We start from the raw sequence: 22,392 nt of genomic DNA, 5'->3' as shown, positions 1-22,392 counted from the left end.
CAGGTGGTGGTGTTATGGGCATCTGTTGCCTTTGTCCTTCTATGTGACGAGAGATCATGGGTTTGGAAGATGCTCATTAAATAGCCTTGGCGAGTTGCTGCAGAGCATCTTAGGGATGGGACACACTACTACCTCTGGTAAAGGGAGCAAATGAATATTTACAGTGGTGGACAGGGTGCCAATCAAGTGGATAACTTTGAGTTGGATGATGAGTTTCAAGTGATTGATGCAATTCCTTTGCATTCCTAAGTTGCACCTTCTAGATGGTGAGCAGGCATCAGATTGATGGGTGGCAAATTAATCATGACAGAATTCCTAGTGTCTGACTTGCTCTTGCGGCCACAGTATTTACATGGCTGGACTATTTCAGTTAACCACCACAATGTTGTTATTTGAAGATACAACAGTAGTACCATTAAACATCAAGCAGCGATGTTTAGGTCTGTTTTATTGGAGATTTTCATTGCCAACTTGTGGCCACACCGCACATCAGTCCATGGCTGAATGTTGTACAGCTCTTGCTGCATTTGGACACAGACTTTTTTATTTTAACAGAAGTCATTCATAAGGTGTAGGCTTCGCTGGATGAGCTAGCATTTATTGCGTGTCCCTAGACGCTCTTCAGGTGGGTAAAGAGTTACCTTCTTGAACTGCTATAGCCTGTGTGCTTTAGCTAGACCCACAATGCAATTAAGGGAGAATATTGAGGGATTTTCTCCTAGTGATAATGAAAGAACAGCAATGTATTTCCAAGTACAGAGTGATTATTGGATAAAATAGTGTGCAGTGATATAGGGAAAAATGCAGGAGGCTGGCTCCAGGGAATAGAACCAGTGCTGCCCTTCTTCTGTGCTGTAACAATTCTGTGATTCTTTGAAATCAGGACAGTGAATGGCTAGGAGGGGAACTTGCAAGTGGTGGTGTTCCCATGTATTTGCTGCCCTTGTCTTTACAGATGGAAGTGGTAATGGATTTGGAAGGTGCTTTCTGACCAGCTGATTGTGAATTTCTGCATTGCATCTTGTAGACGGTGCACAGTGCTGGGTAACCATCGTGGTGCAGGGCCTGGATATTTGTGGATGTGGTCCCAATCAAGCAAGCTGCTTTGTCCTGGAAGGTGTCAAGTTTATTGGAGAATTGCTCAAGCTGCATCCACCCAGACAAGTGGACAGCATTGCATCACACTCCTGATTTGTGCCTTGAACATGATTGTCAAACTTTGTGGAACCAGGAGGTAGGTGTCTGCTCCACTATGTCAGGGGTCACAAATGGTGCTGAATGTTGTGCAACCATCAGCAAACATCCTCACTTCTGACTTTATAATGGTAGGAAGGTCATTGATGAAGCAGCTGAAAATGTACAGGACAAGGAAACAGCCACGAAAAACTCCTGCAATGTCCTGGGCTGAGATGATTGATCTTCAACAACCTTCAATTATCTTCCTTTGTACTTGGGTATGATTCTAACCAGTGGAGAGTTTGCCTCTTGATTCCCACTAACTCCATTTTTTTCCAGGATTCCTTAATGCCATACTCAATCAAATGTTGTTTTGTTGCCAAAGACGGTCACATTCCCCTCACCCCTGCAGTTCAGCTCTTCAGCTCTTGAGCTGGCAAAATTCAAACTGAGAATTAGTGAGCAAGTTATTCTTTTATAAGTGCCACTTGTTAATACTGTCAACAATCTCTTCCATTATTTCACTGATGATCAAGAGTAGACAGATAGGGCAATAATTAGCTGGGCTAGATTTGCTATTTTTGAGCACAGGATACAAATGGGAGCAGGGGACTGGTGTTTTAAGATGGTAATCAGGGCAGTTTCCTGTAGCAGTACATGTCCAGTCCAACAAAGGTTGGATTGTTTGCCCTGATGCTTGGAATAGGCTGGCCAAAATGAATCAAGTGTCAGTGGGGAACATTTAAAAAAAAAGTAATTTTTGCATCATAAGGTCAATCCAGAATAAGAAAAATCAGTTGACGGAGAGTTGTCTGACTGCAGTGGAGGAAGAACAAAGCTGGGGCAGGATTGAGTGGAACAAGAGCTGATGCAGGAAAGAAGTAATGGGCCACCTTCAAAGTGCAGATGGTTCAGATATAGTCAAGGTATATTCCCTCAAAAAGGAAAGAGGGGGCAAACAAATCCAGAGTTCCCCAGAATAACAGATGAGATACAAATCAAAATCAGAATTAAAAAGCTTGCTTATGACAGGTGTAATACCTAAAAATCAATACTGAAGTAAGAGGAATACTAAGAGGTTTAGAAGGTAGGGTTAAAAATAAATAAGAGAAGCAAACAGGAATGATGACAGAAAACTAGCAGTTACCATAAAGACGAATCCCGAAGACTTCTACAGGGATATAAATAGTACAAGAAAGTAGTAAAAGAAAGATTAGGGCCAATTAAGAGAAGTGAGGATTTACACATTGACAGGGGCCATGGCAGAGATGTCAACACTTATGCATATGTCCTTACAAAAGTAGGATGCTGCCTAGGTTTTGGTGATAGCAGAGGAAGATCTAACTAGAATTGTTCAAAATTAGTACAAAATTGGTCTTGGACAGACTGTTGATATTTAAAGTTGAGCAGGCACTAGCATCAGATAAAATGCATCCAAGGATTTTGAAGGGAGAGTAGAAGTTGTTGAGACACTGGCCACAATCTTTCAGTCTTACCTGGACTCAGGAAGTTCAACAATTTCAAGCTTTAGCTTTAACAATTTCAAGCTTTAACTACGTTTAAAAAAATTCAAGCTGCTGTAGCAGATTTCAAAATTATTTGTTATGGGAACTTATCTTTGTTCTGGGGATTCTCTGCCATCAACCTTCTGGGAGTACTCATCAACAGCATTCATATTTTCTCCACCAGACCCATCAAGATTTCTTCATCTCTCTCTCTCTCTCTCTCTCTCTCACCCATCCAGCCTTTCCCAAAAATAGCAGGATGACAAAGGTTGCTCATTTGATGAAACCACATTTCCACCACAGGAAGCAAGATCAAGATGATTAATTCAAAGCTACAAAAGTTACAATATAAATCTCTACTGCACCAAGATTGGTGTCATACTAATATAAAACTCACAGGAGTTTTTGTACCATTATGACTCAGATGAGGAGGTTTCTATTTCAGCTTTGAAAACAAATATGATACTGAACTTAGAACATAGAAGAATACAGCGCAGTACAGGCCCTTCGGCCCTCGATGTTGCGCCGATCCAAGCTCACTTAACCTACACTAGCCCACTATCCTCCATATGCCTATCCAATGCCCACTTAAATGCCCATAATGAGGGAGAGTCCACCACTGCTACTGGCAGGGCATTCCATGAACTCACGACTCGCTGAGTAAAGAACCTACCCCTAACATCTGTCCTATACCTACCCCCCCTTAATTTAAAGCTATGCCCCCTTGTAATAGCGGACTCCATACGTGGAAAAAGATTCTCACTGTCGACCCTATCTAAACCCCTAATCATCTTGTAAATCATCTGTCCCCCACTTGTCATTTTTAATGTTGGAAGTAGGGGACAGCGGAAGAAACAGAGGTACAATATTATTAATGTTAAAGCTTTGCAGTGCATACTGGTCAAAAACATCTCAGGATAAAGAAATAAGCTTTAAATATATATGCATACATTTCAGAAAATAACAGCTGAGAATATCAGCATTATACAAATAGGACAAACAGAGTATCTTGGATCATATGAATGCTGATGATGTAAAGTGTGAATAAATCACTGGTTTTTCAAATTAATTGAAAAGCCTAGTAATAAAATTTAAGGCTTAGAGTGGAACTGTGTAACAATATCATCCATCCTAATCTGAAAGCACTGGGTACATGGAAGTATTTCTTACCTTTGTTGTCCACAATTTAACTGTCCAATCAAAGGAAGAGGTGACAAACAGATGTGAGAAATCAATCTGTCCCACAGCCATGTGGCAGTTGATACCAGTCACTGGACCCTGATGACCCTCGAACATTTCACCAATACCAGCCTTACTGGAAAACAGGTTTTAGGTTCATTTGTCAAATTAATACAAATTCTTTAAGATACATCCTCGTAATCTAACATCTATTAGTTATGCCTTAATTGGCCCTACTTTTCCCCTTGGTTCAGCAGTTGAGAGATCATAATGATAGTTCGGTTGTTTCAGCTCATCACATGTATTATCCAGAAGGTAGAATTATAGCTCAGCAACTTTGGATATAGTGGCAAGGACTCACTGACAGGTCAGTTTATGGTATAGCTAAGCAAATATTCCAATTGATATAAAAAAAGCAAATCAATTACAGAGTGTTTTAAGTCACATAAACAATAAATTACTTTTGGGAGGAGTTGAACTCTGCAGGATTATCTCAAGAAATATCATTGATTATAATAATTTTTCATGAAAGTGTGAGATGCCTGTGTTTAGCGAAGTGATTATGTCAAACGACTAGAACAGAACAAAAACAACCTTGCCTGTAAAAGTGGCAGCATAGCTCCATGTTTGGTTGCTCCAAGAGAAACTAACTTGAAAACTGCAGCATGGAATGCTGTGTTTCAATCATTTAGGGTGGGCACAACCTTAATGATGCTAAAACTTGGTCTACCCAGGAATGCCCAACAGTGATATACCCACAATGTTGCTAGAGTATGTGTTTTAGGAATTTGATCCAACGACAGTGATAAATTTCCAAGTCAGGATGGTGAGTGGCTTTGAGGGGAAATTTGTGGGTGGCGGAGTTCCTATCTGCTGTCCCTGTTGGTGCCATCAAAACACTGGAAATTGATGTTGATGAATAAATAGAAATGAAAGAATACAGGAATTCCTTCTGACTTCCCTGGAGGTCAGCACACAGTCCTGTGGGAAACAGTGAATGTTGTGACCAGTCATCTATAGACCAGTCAGGCTAATGTCAACAACATACATTTATACAGCACCTTTAATGTACAAAACACCTAAAGTGCCTCATAAAACAGAATTATCAAACCAAGCTTGAAATCATGTCACATAAGAAGAGATCAGCACAGATAACCAAAGGTTTGCTCAGGGTAGGTTTTAAGGAACATCTTAAAGGAGGAGAAAGAATTACAGGAGGAGGAAACCCCTGAGGTTGGGACAGTTGAAAATGTAGCCACTGATGATGCAGCAATGTAAATCAGGACTTGTACCTGGTGAAACTGGAGAACGAGAGACAGATCTCAGCCTAACAGGACTGCAGGAAATCACAGATATAAGGAGAGACAAGGGCATGGAAGGATTTTAAAACAAGGACAGGAATTTTAAAATCTAGAACAGAAAACACAAAGAGATGAACTGGACATGGCACACATTGTAGTATGAGCTTAAGAATTTTGGATGACCTTAAAAATTATTGGGATGGACAGCTGATCATTGGAATAGTAAAATTCAGAGGTTAAAAAGCACACTATGTAAGCAGATCAGCCAAGGCCAGAGTGGAGTCCAGTAACGTTATGGGAGCTGGTGGTCCATAAACTTGGTGATCTAGAAGGTGCAATCAGAAGCTCATTTGAGGGTCAAATTCAATTTTGAATCTGATTCAGCAAATGACAGTGGCCAGGGTGAAGGCTGCAGTCTGTGGCTGGAGAACAGAACTTGTGGAGAGTTCCAAAGACAATAGATTTGGTATTCTCAAAATTCAGTCTGTTCATCAAGTACTTGATGTCAAAGAAAAGTCTGACAAATCAAACAGGACAAAGGTCCAGAGAGTTAGTGGTGATGTCAGTATAAATGTACAAACTAACATTGAACTTTCATTTGTTATCATTAAGGACCAGCATATAGGTGAGAAATAGTGGACTCTTAAAGACAAATCCTCAGAGACATCAGAGGCAATGCATGGGAGTGAAAATGGAAGTCACTGCAGGTGATTCTCTGGCCACAACTTGATGGATAAAAATAGAACCAGGGAAGGGGAGGTCCACCCAGCTGAACAGGAGAGCTATTGAAGGATAGAATGGGCAATCATGTTAAGGCTGCAGATAGGTTAAAAAGAGAGTTGGGATAGTTTACCACAGTCAGTTATATTGGGTGACATTTGTAATTTCTGTGCTGTATAACTCTGACTCTACAAGACCTTTTTAAAAAAGCTGTTATGGTAGTAGGGCAGGGGGCAAAACCCAATTGGAGGGATACAATCGTGAACTTCCAGCAACACTGGCACAGATCTGGGAGGTAGCCATGTATTTAAGAAGTTTGGAGTAGGATTGGAGGTTGGAAATGAGGCAGTTTGCAAGGTCAAGGGTGGTTTATTTGAGGAGGGTTTTGAGGAAATCCACTAAAAAAAAACTCAACAAAACCAACACTTAAGCCAAAAGTAATGTAAGATACAGTCCTATGTTATTGATTGGTAATGTCACAGTAAAAGGTGTGCTATGTTTGATGCCATTTGTTTTAAAGGAGGTGATTCACCCGGCTGATGCTAGGAATAACCTAATTTCTTTTTGAGGACTAGATAAACAGGATAAAGTTCCTTAGAATAGTGAAAGTTAAGGAAGACAGGTGTTCAATGAGGGGGTAGGGTTGATAATGTTAAAAAGCATTTCTACTGTTTTGATAACTGGGGACTGTGCAGTTTAAGTAATTAAAACAGCAAACTGAGGGCCGAGGCAAATTTATCTTGATTTTAGTGATGGTAGTGCATACAAAGAATGAAAAAAAAGACTAAAACTACAATAGCTAATTCACAGCACACCAGGGAGATTAAATTCTGACAACCTGAATCCATATATGCAGCTCTAAGTTAATCTTTCAACATAGACTAAGCTGCAATTTAAAATATGGGGATTATTTCCATCATAGCAAAAGGAGTTTAGTATTCATAAATGTTTTTAAAATAATGAGGGATTCTGATAAGCTGATTTAAAAAAAAACTACTGCTATTTATTTCCTTGTATTAGAGATCAGTGATTGGGGACTGAGGAGAGCATCATCAATTTGAAATTACCATTTGAAAGGGTGGGCAGGAGCACAGGAGGAATGAAGAAAAAAGTCTTCATTTTCTCATAAAATATTCTAACTCTCCATCCTTGGACCACAAAAATAAAACTATTCAGAACTTTTTCCAAATTAATTAATGTTATTACAAAATTCACACATCAAGAACTTACAAAATACTTTCATCAGAAGGTTATTCCAATATGTGCTGAAGTATTGAAACACAAATTCCCTTTCACCAAAATAATACATATTTACTTTGTTTTGTTCAGCATTAGCAACTGTTCCCAAAGAAACATACCACAATCAAGGCACAATAGGGCCGTGAAAATCATAACCCCCTAAGGAGCTGCCCAACTTAATCCATTCAACAACTTGCCCACACTGGTTCAAACAGAGGAGGCGGCCTATCCTCCCTTTCACCATGGCCCTGGTTGAAGCTCAGATAGCGTTGTATCTGTGCTCCAGGGGTTGCACAATTGTGTTATCAGCCATGGTTAGCCTTTGTACCCCAGAAACCAGCCTTACAAAGCACCTGGACCCTCAAATGCACCATCTTCACGTGAGAGCTCCAAGATGCAGGAGTCATGGCAGCTATCAGGGTAGTGGGCACACACCTCCATTAACTAGTAATCACGGATCATTTGAACATTTATCTTTCATACAAGATGAATTCTAGAGTTTTGTAATATGGTCCACTCAGTGCCATGTGTGGGCTATCAGTGGCACTTCATACCTTGGGGGAAGTTAGTTTTGTTTCCAAATCCTACCGCTCAGGCTGCAACACTGACCTTGTCATCAGGAAACAAAATGAATTAATGTGATCTTGTACAAATGAACAGTCACTTTCCTGATGTAATTATATGTACAACTAAGGTCCCACACGGGTCACTCACTTCTCCCTGAAAACAGCCAGTCACAAAGAGGTTCAAACAGCCCTCACCTCTGTAGCCACCAGTAAGAGGATGGCTTTGGACTCCAGCATCTGGCATAGTTCCATCACAGAGATGCACAGAGCTTGTGTTGATACTGCACCCCGCTTGTCTCCAGGAAATGGCATTGCAATTGAAAAACTCTAAGTATCCTGTGGGCTACACTCTCTTGCAGGGCTCTACAGCTGTAACGTCTTCCTGAGCTAGAAGCTCCGAATCCTCCAAGGTGATCGACAGCTATTCCTGGGCTTGCAGTTGCTTGTAGTCCCTTTGCATCTGCCTTTGCCTTCCAAGTAGTGAGCCACAGCAACCAACGTCCCAACATCAGCAGGACAGTCAGACCATTCGTTTGACTTTCACTGCATTCAGTGCAGACCATCATTAAACTTCCATGACAGATGAAGCGGCCACAGCCTTCATATTCCACATGACCTTCTGAGGTTTCCAATTGTTTGTCTTTGGTCAGCATCAACTTTTTTTTAAAACAAGTCACACCTCCATGTCCAGCTAACAATGGATCCCGCAGTTTCACCCATCAAATGCACAGACAGTCCAGTGACTCTTCATCAGAACTCAGTTGTTCTGAGTTGAACTGAATTCTGATGAAGAGTCACCAGAATTGAAATCCTAACTTTACTTTCTTCCCTCAGATGCTTGCAGGCTTGTTGAGTTTCTGCAGTAATTTCTGGTTCTGTTATAGTTTTATACTAAATCCATTTTGCAGAAAATATTCAAGCAATCCCAATTCAAAGCTTCTCAGGTACTGAAGCAGTCCTTGTTCGAATGCAACAGACCTGCATAATATCCAAGGCTTGGACTGACAAGAGGCAAGTAACATTTATGCCACATAAATGCCACGCTATGAGCATCTCCAACAGATAACAGATTGATCACCAGCCTTGACAGTCAGTCGTGTTACCATCACTGAATTCCCTATTATTGACATCCTATGGGTTACCATGACCAACTGAACTCACCATACAAGTACTGTAGTGACAACTGCGGTTCAGAGGCTAGGAATACTGCGCCAAGTAACTCACCTCCTGACTCCCTATAGCCTGTCCACCATCTACAAGGCACAAGTCAGAAGTGTGATGGCATACTTCCTGCTTGCCTGGATAGAGCGGAATTCATCAACACTCATGAAGCTTGACACCATTCAGAACAAAGCAGCTCCTTGACTTGCACCACATCCACTATCTCCACCACTAATGCTCAATACACACTGCTGCTACTATCTGCATGATGCACTGCAGAAATTCACCAAATATCCTTTGCCAGCACCTTCCAAACCCTCAGTCACTTCTGTCCAGAGGGCAAAGACAGCAGATACGTTGGAACACCACAACCTCTAAGTTCCTTTCACCTTCCTGACTTTAGAAATATATCACCTTTTCTTCGCTGTTGCCGGGTCAAAATCATGGAACTCCCTCCCTAAGGGCATCATGGGGCTACCTACAGCTCATGAATTGTAGTAGTTCAAGGTGACCACCTTCTCAAGGGTAATGAGGGATAGGCAATAAATGCCAGCCAGTGATGCCCACGTTCCATGAAAGAATAAAGAACATTATAAAATATATATTTTCCCCTTTGCTTTGGTAGAAATGAGATTTGTTTCTACTCTTTTAGGATTGTTCAGCCTGATAAATCACAAACTGAACTGTTGAGTAATTATCATTAGTGCACCATTTCCTGCACAAACAATATTTGAGCATTAATGGCAGTACAAAGTTAATGTTACGAAACCAGTTTTGCACACATTGAATAGACGTAAAAGGCAATTTCAGGACATTTCTATACAAATCAAAACTTTTAAATTCCGGTTGAATCTTCCTATCTTATATAGTTTTGTTTTTGAGGTTAAACAGAAAACTATTTCCAGATTGCTCTCAGAATCAGTCTGCAATCTGTTTCTCGAAAATGCAGTGAAGCAGCATGAGGTTACATCCAAAGAAACACTTGCAACTTTAATATTCTGTTACAGACAGTTCCTGTAGAGCAATGCATTAAAATTGGGGAGAGTGCTATCTGAAGACAACAGCAGTCACTAGGACAACTTGCAGCAGAGAACTGGAGCTGACAGTTCTGGATTCAGGTGTCACCATAGTTAAATATCCATAACTCGAAGTAGTGTCACAGAATGGAAGCAATTATTACTGAAATATTTAAGTACACAAAGTTTGACGTCTTAGAAGCTTTTGAAATATGCCTTTTCAAAGCCAAATATTTGAAAACAGTTAAACAGACAATGGAATAATTAAGCTTATGCAATAAATCAACAGTACATTGTTCAGTTGTGGCCTATTCAGTTTGTAGAATTTTCATTTATAATTACTAGGTAGATGGTGAAACAAGTTTGAAATCTTGTAACATAATTGTTTGTAATTTTTATTATTTTTATTAATGACTTGGATGAGGGGATTGAAGGATGGGTCAGCAAGTTTGCAGACGACACAAAGGTTGGAGGTGTTGACAGTATAGAGGGCTGTTGTAGGCTGCAGCGGGACATTGACAGGATGCAGAGATGGGCTGAGAGGTGGCAGATGGAGTTCAACCTGGATAAATGCGAGGTGATGCATTTTGGAAGGTCGAATTTGAATACAGGATTAAGGATAGGATTCTTGGCAGTGTGAAGTAACAGAGAGATCTTGGTGTGCAGGTACATAGATCCGTTACAATGGGCACCCAAGCAGACAGGGTTGTTAAGAAAGCATATGGTGTTTTGGCTTTCATTAACAGGGGGATTGAATTGAGGTATACAAGATAATGAGAGGCATAGATAGAGTCAATAGCCAGAGACTATTTCCCAGGGCAGAAATGACTAATACGAGGGGTCATAGTTTTAAGCTGGTTGGAGGAAAGTATAGAGGGGATGTCAGAGGCGGGTTCTTTACACAGAGTTGAGAAAGCATGGAATGCTTTGCCAGCAGCAGTTTTGGAAGCAAGGTCATTGGGGACATTTAAGAGACTACTGGACATGCATATGGTCACAGAAATTTGAGGGTGCATACATGAAGGTCAGTGGTCGGCACAACATCGTGGGCTGAAGGGCCTGTTCTGTGCTGTACTGTTCTATGTTCTATTTATTGAATTCACCATCAAACACCACATTAGCTGCAACTTCATTAGAAATGTTGACAAATTATATTTTAGATACATTAAAGGGGCCAAAATTAAGTTCACGAATGTTACTACTATTCCTGTTACATATGCTATCATTGAGATGTGGACATGCTGGTGTTGGACTGGGGTGGACAAAGTTAAAAATCACATAACTCCAGGTTATAGTCCAACAGGTTTATTTGGAAGCACACTAGCACCAGGTGATGAAGGAGCAGTGTTCCAAAAGTTAGTGCTTCCAAATAAACCTGTTGGACTATAACCTGGGGTTGTGAGATTTTTAGCTATTATTGAGCACATTCTGAGCGACAGTTTGCTGACACATTAATTTTCATTAGTATTGTTGAAAAAAAAGGAGAGACACATTTGTTGAAGCTTTTTGTTTTGCACTCATCAGGACAATTCACAAGAATACTAATTTAAAGAGAAAACCACCACCTATATTGTATGAAAGGAGAATTGAGCTGAGTGTGCAACATGAAAAGCTTCAACAAAATCTGCCGGTTTTGAACGAAACTTCCAGTTTGGTACCACTAATGATTATTCATATCACAAAATTTAACTTTCTACAGCCCCTCAATTTCAATTTGCCTGGGTTGTAAATTTGACTTTTTACGTTTATCAGGTTTTCAGGAGAGATAAAGAGTGTACATACTGCATTGCACAAAGTATGTCAATTAGGGCAGGCTGAAAGGACTAATAAGACCTTTGCCTATTGTTGTTCTGAAAGCTATCTTTACAGATTTACTCAATCATTTTTCTAGTTGAATTCGTGTATAATGTTTCTGCATAGATATTGAAAAAGATGGCTCATTGTTGAACTGCATTAAGTTCTGGTGTACCCGTGATTATTGACAGAATGTAAAGCTGTACATGGTATGAGTCTGTTAAGGCACTTGAGATTGGGCAGTTTTCTGCTCCAAAATGCATAAATACTTGTTTCATGAATGACAATACTAAACACTCCGCATGATAACTAACAGCCTATTCCTAAAAGGAAAGAATACGTCTCAAGCCTTGACTTGATAATCCCCTGAACAGGGTTGGAAGGGATCGGGGGGCTGGGGGGTAATCATTGGGTGTGTGGGGCCAGTTGAGGGGTCAACTTAATAGTTACCCAGTAGTTAGATTAGATTTTAATTGTCTACCTCTTCCTGAGTGATTATTAACTTCACTGCAGTGAAACCATCCAAAAGTTCAGATTTAAACAAATATTTTTGGAGGCTTCCAGGAGAAGGGGAATTTCACATTGGAATCATCAATTTCCCTAAGTCAATTATGTCAGGGATTCTGCAGGTCACATACATAACTCCCATCTGCACTGCAGAATTGAATATCTGGACATGGAAAATCTAGGCCATTATGTCTAGCTAACTTCCAGTCCCTTAGGACCATTCCAGAATCTAATGAATTTTGCAAAATCATTACCAGGCAAGTCTATAGTTTGAGAGTTTTCTCTTTTGGAATCCTAGGATTAGGCTTTCAATATCTGGGAATTTGTTTAGCTCTAAGTTTTCTCCACAGTAATTTTCTCTGCTCACATTAATTACAATAATTTCTTCACTCTTAATAGCCCCTGAGTACCTTCTGCTTCTGAAATATAATGTGTGTTTTGTACTGTGAAGACAGTTTCTTCAATATCTCTGCCATCTCATATCCATAGAAATGTCACTTGTGGCAACCTCTAAGGATCTAATATTGATTTTACTTACTTTTTTCAGTTATTTATAAATTCTATTCCAACCTACATTAAATTCCTAGTTAGATTAGATTAGATTACTTACAGTGTGGAAACAGGCCCTTCGGCCCAACAAGTCCACACCAACCCGCTGAAGTGCAACCCACCCAGACACATTCCCCCTACATTTACCCCTTCACCTATCACTACGGGCAATTTAGCATGGCCAATTCACCTAACCTGCACATTTTTGGACTGTGGGAGGAAACCGGAGCACCCGGAGGAAACCCACGCAAACACGGGGAGAATGTGCAAACTCCACACAGTCAGTCGCCTGAGGCTGGAATTGAACCCGGGTCTCTGGTGCTGTGAGGCAGCAGTGCTAACCACTGTACCACCGTGCTGCCCACTTCCAATTTTTCTGTTCTGTAAAATTTTTGGTAGCTCCCAATTGGCTTCCAGAACATTCCCAGTCGTAAGGCTTTCTAGCCTTCTTTGCAAAATTGCAAACCTCTTAACTCAGACCCAATATTAACTTCCAAAGGTAGATCTTTCCTGTCCAGCATTTGCCTCTTCAATGGAATATATTTTTGTTGAACATTCTGAATTGTTTATTGTTCTCCACTGTTTTGTTTATCCAGGGTAATTGTTCGTAATGCAAAATGGTCCCTGTATACTGTAGATGATGGCCATGCTATGAGCTGGCCATGACAGGCTGCAGAAACATCTGTACACGTGTAGCTGCTCCTGCACATGCCACGATGCTCCTGTGCTGCTGACACTATCTTCTGTGTGCAGTGACAGCAGTAGCAGTGCATGTACAGTCAAGTCCTACTGCAACTGCATGTGCTGCTGACATTGCTCCACTCTCTGGAGGATGAGGTGAGTGGAGTCAAAAGGGAATCAGAAAAGGTTTGTCTCAGGGCACCAGGGAGGCTGGGGCTCATGATAAGGAGCTGCTCTTCCCAAATGGTGTCTTCGCAGTTGAAGGGTGGACAGGTTTCCCAGAGCCAGCAGACTATGTCTCCATGCCTGGAACATGAACAAGGAGGAAGACAAGGAGTAACAAATTGGGAAGGGGTCAGAGGCGCAGTGGTGCTGGTCCCTGGATACGTTGTCCCAAGTTCTGGATAGGGTTCTTCCCTCCCTGGGCAGCTCAGCTGCTGGAGAGGGCTGGCCTGCAGGTGGCAAAGGAGCAACAGCTGAGAGAAACAATTGAGGAGGGAAGGCTACCCCTCCTCCCCGACTCCTGAATCTCACATCCAGCTGAACCTTCCAGGGCCTGGGTGTTGCTTTCAGTCACTTCTGAGTTATCGAAGACCACCTAATGCATGTGGAGTTGCATCCATAGATTTTTCTTGTCATCAAATCTTACTGTTTCTTTATCTAAATCAACCGAAGTCTGTTCGCCCCTCATATTTACACAAGTAACTTTAAGATGCACATTTGGGACTGAAGAATTGCACTTTCAAACTAAATATGGAATTTAATTGCAATTCATTGATTAACATGATCACTATTTCCCAGATCTTTTATCTGGAAGATTATTAATTAACTTTACACCTTTGCAGAACAGTATATCTAAACCAGCATTATCCTTAGTTGGTTCAATGATGTACTACTCCAGGAAATTGTCACCAAGATATTCTACAGATTCATTTCACAGATCATCCCCTGCCAAGGTGGAAGACAAAAACCATTCAGTTCCTGCTTCCTGCTCTAGACCTACTTCCTGGCAAACATTATGTTCTAATCAAGACTGCTCAGAGCCTTGGCAGCATATGTATCCTTGGCCTGAGCTTTCAACAATATATCCACATTATTAGCATGATCATCAATTTCCAGGTCATAGCTTCAACTAACCCTCATTCATGCATTGCCAACCTCCTGATTTTTCCAGTTTGCATCTGACTAACTTGCCACATGTAAAATTGAGGTAATCAAAAACTCAATTTTGATGAGTTACCTTATTCATGCATAACCTTACTCATGCCAAGGCCTTTCAATTATCATGCCTGTGCGCCATATCCTACACTGGCTCCTGGATTTTAAAATGTAAATTTTTAAAAAGTTCTCATCTTTGCTTTTAAATATTGCCAATACCATACATCGGTCATTCTTTTTAATCCTCCCCAGTCCATTAATTCTGAGGTTTTATACTCCTCTAATTCTGGTCTATTGAACATCTCCAACTTTAATCACTTCCTCACAAGTGGCTGTGGCCTTCATCTGCCTCGGCACCAAACTTTATGCCCAAAACTTACATTACAGAGCGTTTTAGAAATACCTCTGATTAACTATTTGGCCATTTTGCTCTCATATCATCTTGTTTGGCATAGTATCTTAAAGAGTTTTATAAAACACCTGTAAAGTACATTTGTGTCATGTCTTCAAAATAGGTTATGGTCAATCGTGAATGCCATTGATGTCAGTAAAATACAGCTGTTATTTACTTCATTAAAACTAAAGGAGCCGATATTCTAGCATATTGACTTTATGTTGTAAGATAAGTTCCTGGCAGTCAAAACGATTCAGCATAATTGAGGTTTGTTAAACCTCATCAAAAATTATTATCCAATAAAAGTTCCAAATTTGTTCTTAATGGGCACTTAAATTTTTGCAGCCCCATTATACTAGAATAGCCTGCACAAAAAACAATACATTGTTCTAAACATTACCTGCCATGTCGACATGCCGTATAAATCATACCCTCCTCACTTCCTACAACAAAATTGTTGACATCTCCTGTTGGGAAAGCCATGCTGGTGACAGCTACAGGCTTTGACTTGTTGTAAACTAGCTCCATATTCTCCTAGAGGAGGAAAGAAAGAAAGAAAAATTGTTAGCATGTAGATTCAAGTTATTTTCCCTCTCATTTTTTTGCACCTGAAAACTATGGATGACACAAGCTGTCAAACTGTAAACATGAAACCTACAGGAAGTATCTCAAACTTATGATAGATTGCAGCATATGGGTCCATTGTGTGGAAGATGATCCAATATTTTGGGCACCAGAATGCATGTTTAAGCTTATACTTGGTAGACAAGTCAACAACTTATTTTCCAGCTAATAAATGCTGATTAGGGCTATATGCATATTAAGAATTGGCCTTAGTGTTTCAGCTCAGAGATAATATGTTTAGAGATATACTCACTTTGTAAGTCAGCAAATGGGATCAAACAGGTAATATGGGCTATGTTGCTAAGGAGATGCAAGGGAGTTCAAGAGATGCACACACAGGGAGACCACACACAGTGACAATAATTAAAAATAGGTCCTCTTGCAACTCCATCAGTTCACATTTGATTCCCTGTGTACACATTCATCTCTATTTTGGGAAGAATTTTGAAGCTTCAAACATCAAATTAACATGTCGCAGTATGGTATCTAGCTATGGAACTTATTACACTGTCGTCATCAGACATCCACACAAGTGCACTTTCTGTTAGAGTTGAATATTAATCAAGGGTGTGAAATAGATTAGATTCCCTACAGTATGGAAACAGGCCCTCAGCCCAACAAGTCCACACCAAACCTCTGAAAAATAACCCACCCAGTCCCATTCCCCTACCCTGTATTTGCCCATGACCAATTTAGCATGGCCAATTCACCTGACCGGCACATCATTGGACTATGGGAGGAAACCAGAGCACCCAGAGGAAACCCACGCAGAAACATGGAGAATGGGCAAACTCCATACAGACAGTCACCAGAGGCTGCAATCGAACCTGGGTCCCTGGCGCTGTGAGGCAGCAGTGCTAACCACTGAGCCACCGTGCCACCAACTGTTGATTTTTCCTCTCTGATCCAAGGATTCTCAGGACATCTCTGTGGTCTGTATAGCACTCCCTCAGTACTGACCCTCTGACAGTGCAGCACTCCCTCAGTACTGACCACTGTCCAAGAGCAATAGCTTAGTTAATTTAGCACACATAGGAGACTGAACCCAGTCTATAACTCACTACTCACTACCTTGGCTAAAGGCCTTTGAAGACATTTATGTGTAGATATTGCTGCTTTGCTCTATATTTTCTTGGATTTGACCTGTTGTGAACATCATGTCCACTGTATTGCTTGATAGATGGAGTCCACATTGCAACTCCAGTAGAAGCTGTTCAGCCATTTGGAGAAGCCAATTGAGGAGGATTTTTCACAATTACTTTTCCCTGTGGTGAACAGCAGGAATGCCCCTTCACAGTTATTGCAATCTGTCTCATTTTTGAGAAAGATGGCAAGAACTACAACATCTCAAATTTGCTGGCATGCTCTACTCCTTCAGATAGGAGAAAATCATTTGTGCCAAGTGTGTTTCTCTCCGCATTTCAATATTTTGGCAGGGATTCTACTTGCACCATCAGCCTTGTTGGCTCTCAGCTGTCAGAAGGCCCTTTCAACCTCACATGGGCCTGGGGGTGTGTTGAGATAGTGGCAGATAACATGCTATGGAATGTGAGTCAAGATTAGAATGGTGCTGGAAATGCACAGCAGGTAAGGCAGCATCCGAGGAGCAGGAGAATCGAGGAGTTTCGGGCAGAAGTCCTTAATCAGGAATCAGGCTGGAAGTCTCGGGGGTGGAGAGAGAAATGGGAGGGGGTGTGGAGCTGGGGAGAAGGTAGCTGGGAGTGCAATAGGTGGATGGAGGAAGGGGTAAAGGTCGTAGAGGAGGGTGGAGCAGATAGGTGGGAAGGAAGATTGACAGGTGGGACAGGTCATGAGGATGGCGCTAAGCTGGAAGGTTGGAACTGGGGTAAGCTTGGGGGGCGGGGGGGGTGGGATAGAGGGGGAAGGGGAGGGGAAATGAGGAAACTGGTGAAGTCCACATTGATGCCCTGGGTTTGAAGGGTTCTGAGGCAAAAGATGAGGCATTCTTCTTCCAGGTGTCGGTGGTGAGGGAGTGGTGATGGAGGAGGCCCAAGACCTGCATGTCCTCAGCAGAGTGGGGGGGCTAGGGTGGGGGAGTTGAAATGTTCAGCCACAGAGCAGTGGGGTTGATTGGTGCAGTTATCACAGAGATGCTCCCTGAAGCGCTCTGCGAGGAGGCGTCCAGTGCAGAGGAGTGTGTATCGGGACCAACGGATACAATAAATGACATGGGTGAAACTGCAGGTGAAACTTTGATGGATGTGGAAGGCTCCTTTGGGGCCTTAGATGGAGGTGAGGGGTGAGGTGTGGGTGCAGGTTTTGTAATTCTTGCAGTGGCAGGGGAAAGTATCAGGACGGGAGGGTGGATTGTTGGGTGTGGACCTGACGAGGTAGTTGTGGAGGAAACGGTCTTTACGGAAAGTGGATAGGGGTGGGAAGGGAAATATATCCTGGTGGTGGGGTCCATTTGTAGGTAGAGGAGATGTTGGTGGATGATGCGATGTATACGGAGGTTGGTGGGGTGGAAGTTGAGGTTCGGGGGGGTTCTGTCCTTGTTGCGGTTGGAGGGGTGGGGTTTGAGGGTGGAGGTGTGGGACATGGATGAGATGCCTTGGAGGGCATCAACCACCATGTGGGAGGGGAATTTGTGGTCTTTAAAGAAGGTCAAGGTCACCCAGATCAAGGACCTTGTTGAGGAAATCCTTGAAGTACTCCTTCCAATGAGCTCTGACCAGTGACGCCTCTGCAAAATTCTGGAAATCCAATGACAGGACAGGCACTTTAATAACAGTGTCTTTACTCAGACCAACAACTCCAATATCAAGATTCCCTGTCAATCAGCTGTGTTCAGCAGACTAGCTTGTCTGTATGCTTGAATCATACTTTCAAAAGAAGATCTCTACTTCAAGCTATGTTAAATCAAGCAGCTACCAGGAGGACAGAGAAAAAGCCTCCTGAAAAACACAAAATCCCACTGGAACTCAGTGGAATCACTTACCAAAGATGGCCAAACTGAAGCAGCAGCAATCACAAAAAGTGCCAACCATCTTCAACATCCCACCCATCTGCCCCTTCAGATATCACCTCTCCACCTGTGGCAGAATGTGTGGATCCAGAATTGAACTCTTTCATCACTTCAGGACCCACAACTCCACAGTGGAATTAAGTCATCCTTCATCTTAAAGGACTGCTAAAGAAGGACAGAGAATGATTGAATCACATTTTCTTAATTAACTAAACACTTTACAATCCTATGGCATGGGAAACAAACAAAAGTGAAATAATCAGATTCCATCTGGAAAACAGATTTTAAATAATATATTGTGCTTAACCCAAAATTAAAACATTACATTCTAAATTCTGCACTTAATTAATTAGAGGATAGGGCAGGATTTTCACAGTACAGATTCAATATAAAACACAAGAATAGCAAGGCTATTACATTTTCAATACTTCACTTAAATTGGAAAAGATATTACACCAAGAACGATGGTCAGGATGTTATATATTTTGCACTACATGCAAGTTGAAAAATGGTGCTGGAAAAGCACAGCCAGTCAGGCAACATCTGAAAGAGCAGGAGAGTCGACGTTTCAGGCATAAGCCCTTCCTGATGAAGGGCTTAGGCCCAAAACGTCAACTCTCCTGCTCCTCAGATGCTGCCTGACCGGCTGTGCTTTTCCAGCAACATGCTCTTCAACTCTGATCTCCAGCATCTGCAGCCCTCACTTTCTCCTACTACATGAAAGTTGGCAATTATGTTTTTATCTATTACTAGGTTCTTCAATCGACTATCTAAACATTTTACTTTTCTTTAACAATTACTGTTAAACTTAGTCTCTCTGCTTTTAGTGCTTTACCTGGCTTTAATATATCCTAATATATTATTTTGCCAAGTATTTACCATATATTTTAATTTCAGGGAAAATGTGTACAAATTGCATTGCCTGCGACATTCCTACGAGTCTATAGTATCCATAATTTCCTTTTTTGGTCTTTTCTTGAAAAGGTAGAATTTTATTCCCCAACTTGATATCATGCAGTGTGAATAACAATGATGTGATTGAAAACAGATTGACCAGAAGTTCCTGCAACCTGTCATCAAACAGCACCTGCCATGAGTTAGACTTCTGTTTGCCTGTTTAATCTCCATGAAAAAGTTTGTGGCAATTTGCTAGATGTGTCAAATAGAAAGTGCATGATGCTCTACAGGGCATCCGGATTCAGAATAAACAGGGCAAACAAATGTGTCTCTCTTTTCAGAAATCATGTTGAAGGATTCTGAAATATATCATGTAAGTATAAGCCTACATGGATGAATTCAATATCAAATCAGGCACAGAAATGGAGAACAAAAACTGAATTAAAAAAAGAGGGGTGGGAGGAACACCAAAAGAAAATACGCGTTTAATTTCTAAAATACAGTTAAAATCAGAAGGTATTTGCTGCAGCAACTAAGGCCCCAATTTTCAGCATGATGGACAAAGTCTCCATGACTAAGAAAACCCTGGAAGAAATTGGAATTCTAAGTCCCACTATCAAATTCAGAGTTTCTCAACTTCAGAGGCAGGATTTGACACAAGGAGGAGTGGGGAGAAAGTGAGGACTACAGATGCTGGAGATCAGAGTCGAGAGTGTGGTGCTGGAAAAGCACAGCAGGTCAGGCAGCATCCAAGGAGCAGAACAGTCAATGTTTCGGGCATTAGCCCTTCATCAGCTAATAGTTAGAGCTTATGCATTTTCAAAGGCAGTGTGTCATTCAAACGTCTTGACTTAAATCTTAAACTGACAAAATGTCTTGATGTTGAAATGCCCATCAGCCATGATTGAATGGCGGAGTGGACGCGATGGGCTGAATGGCCTTATTTCCATTCCTATTTCTTATGGTCTTTAATTGGACTTAGAAATTCCCTGATCAGAAACTCAGAGTATGCAGATTAGACCAGGTCTGTCCTCGGTACATTTCTTTCGAATAGCCAGGATACTGCTTTAGAAAGCTGAAGTATCCCTTCAGATATTGTTTCAGGCTACCTTGGGGGGTGGTTTGTGGTGGTGTCGGGTGTCCTTGGGTTTGGAGGTCAAATTTCCCTTGTGACTGCTAGCTGCTGAAACGACTGTGTAAAAGGTGCACAAAACCCTAGGAACCTCAAGCCGTATCAACTAATATCATCCAGTTTTGCCTTATCAAGATACGTCAACCTGTTTGGAATTGTCAAGTGTCCAAGCCTAATCTTTAAAGAATGACGCTACCCTATTTCTAAAATGAATGTAGCCTTCAAGATAGAGATTGAAGTAACAGAAATATACTTTTTTCTTCTCCATGCATAGGTACTTGTGGATATTCAATAAGTTAGTATGGTAGGTGAAGGGGATAAAGGCGGTGGGTAGAATTAGACACGAAACTGGCATAGGATATGAGGGATTATGAGAGATAGATAAATGGTATCATTTTGCACAGGATTGGCATGGGGAGGTGGAATGAGGGGGAAGTGAGTGATGAGAAATGGAGGAATGTTTTAGATTTTTCCCCTTTGAAAAGGTAAGGTACTCATTTGAATCTGGTTCAGAGATTATATTTGGTGAAAGTAAGGCATCCTTTGAAATTGTGAAAAGGAATTCTTCAGCATAAAAATAAAGTGAGTGAACTCACTGACACTTGCAAAGTTGTCAAGAGTCAGTCTACAAATCAACAGTTCTAGCTAATCCAGGATGTTTTTTCACATAAAACCATTTTAGGATTTGCACAGTACGATTGTTTGGTAAATCAATCATTTTCACAATGGGTTGCCTATTGATGGACAGCTCAAATTGCTTTTTGAATGAAAATGTTATCTTGCTATAGGGATTAATTGAAGCAATTTCAATGTATGACATTTCTTTTCAAAAAAAAAATCAATGAATATGCATTTTTTTTCCCAACAGTAACATCCTGGTTATGTTCCTGCTGGATAATAACTGTATTGTCATAGAGATAGAAGGTCAAGAGGTGGTAAATGGGAGGGATAGGGTGTATTATCTTGCACAGAGTTTCTGTCTCTCTCAAGACCCATTAGAAATGGGTGGATTGGCATTGAGTAATGGGGCCACAAAAATGCGTAAATAGGCACAGGTTAGCAGAGGGTATGATGGGCTAAAGGGGATGGACACAGGGGCACAGAACAGTATGGCTAGGCCGTTGAGAACAAGGACATTGAGTGATGAGAGCAGGACGAATGTTCAACCTGTTTTTAAAAATGGAAATAAAAACAGGGTTCCAGAATGCTGGGCAAACTTTCCACCCAGCTCAGATAGAGAATTGATAGCATCTTTAGCCCATCCCATGTCACTGGTTTGACTTCCAATGCATACCTCTCCACTCCTCCACCCCTGACTTCCAGCATTAAAGGAAACTGAGTCATGAACATATACCTGACCTAGCACTTTGTGGTCAGTTTGCTTCCTATGGTACAAATACATAATCTCAAACTGCTCAATGTATTTGAACGACAAACCAGGCTGCAAACTCTCATTTCTACAAACCAACAGTGAAGTGGCGCACCCCAATCAGAAAAACATCTGGATTTCCAACACTTCATATATCCAGCCTCGCTCACATTGCTGTGGAATCTGTACTTTAAAAAGCAACTGCTATAAACTTTCCATTATTTATTACTGTTACGACCCATTATATTCGAATCATTTGCAATATAAATGGAAGAGCAATGAAACAATTGCTTAAATGGAAAGATTTTAACATCAGTATGAATATGACAGAAGGAATGTGATTCTAATCAAGTCTCAGTACAGTGGGTGAGAGTGAGAGAGTCACAAAGAGACAGAGAGAGGGCGAGAGAGGGGAAAGACAGGGCGAGGGGGGCACGA

At 41.2% G+C, this 22,392-nt stretch overlaps 1 protein-coding gene across 8 annotated transcripts in view; it reads right to left on the bottom strand.

Annotated features, from left to right (window-relative positions):
- The window catches only part of LOC122549819 (cytoplasmic dynein 1 intermediate chain 1), a 271,821-nt gene that overhangs the window by 23,391 nt on the left and 226,038 nt on the right, over positions 1–22,392 (bottom strand). For all 8 annotated transcript variants that reach the window (XM_043689901.1, XM_043689899.1, XM_043689900.1 and 5 more), the window contains exons 13-14: positions 15,347–15,480; positions 3,852–3,996 (exon numbers count right to left, since the gene is read on the bottom strand). In XM_043689901.1, coding sequence (XP_043545836.1) covers positions 3,852–3,996; positions 15,347–15,480 — 279 coding nt within the window. The remainder of the gene's footprint in view (positions 1–3,851; positions 3,997–15,346; positions 15,481–22,392) is intronic.

Source organism: Chiloscyllium plagiosum, chromosome 5, assembly GCF_004010195.1.
Source record: "Chiloscyllium plagiosum isolate BGI_BamShark_2017 chromosome 5, ASM401019v2, whole genome shotgun sequence".
NCBI lineage: Eukaryota > Metazoa > Chordata > Chondrichthyes > Orectolobiformes > Hemiscylliidae > Chiloscyllium > Chiloscyllium plagiosum.
The sequence above is the reverse complement of the archived record's forward strand: the minus strand, read 5'-3'. Positions and strand labels throughout refer to the sequence as shown.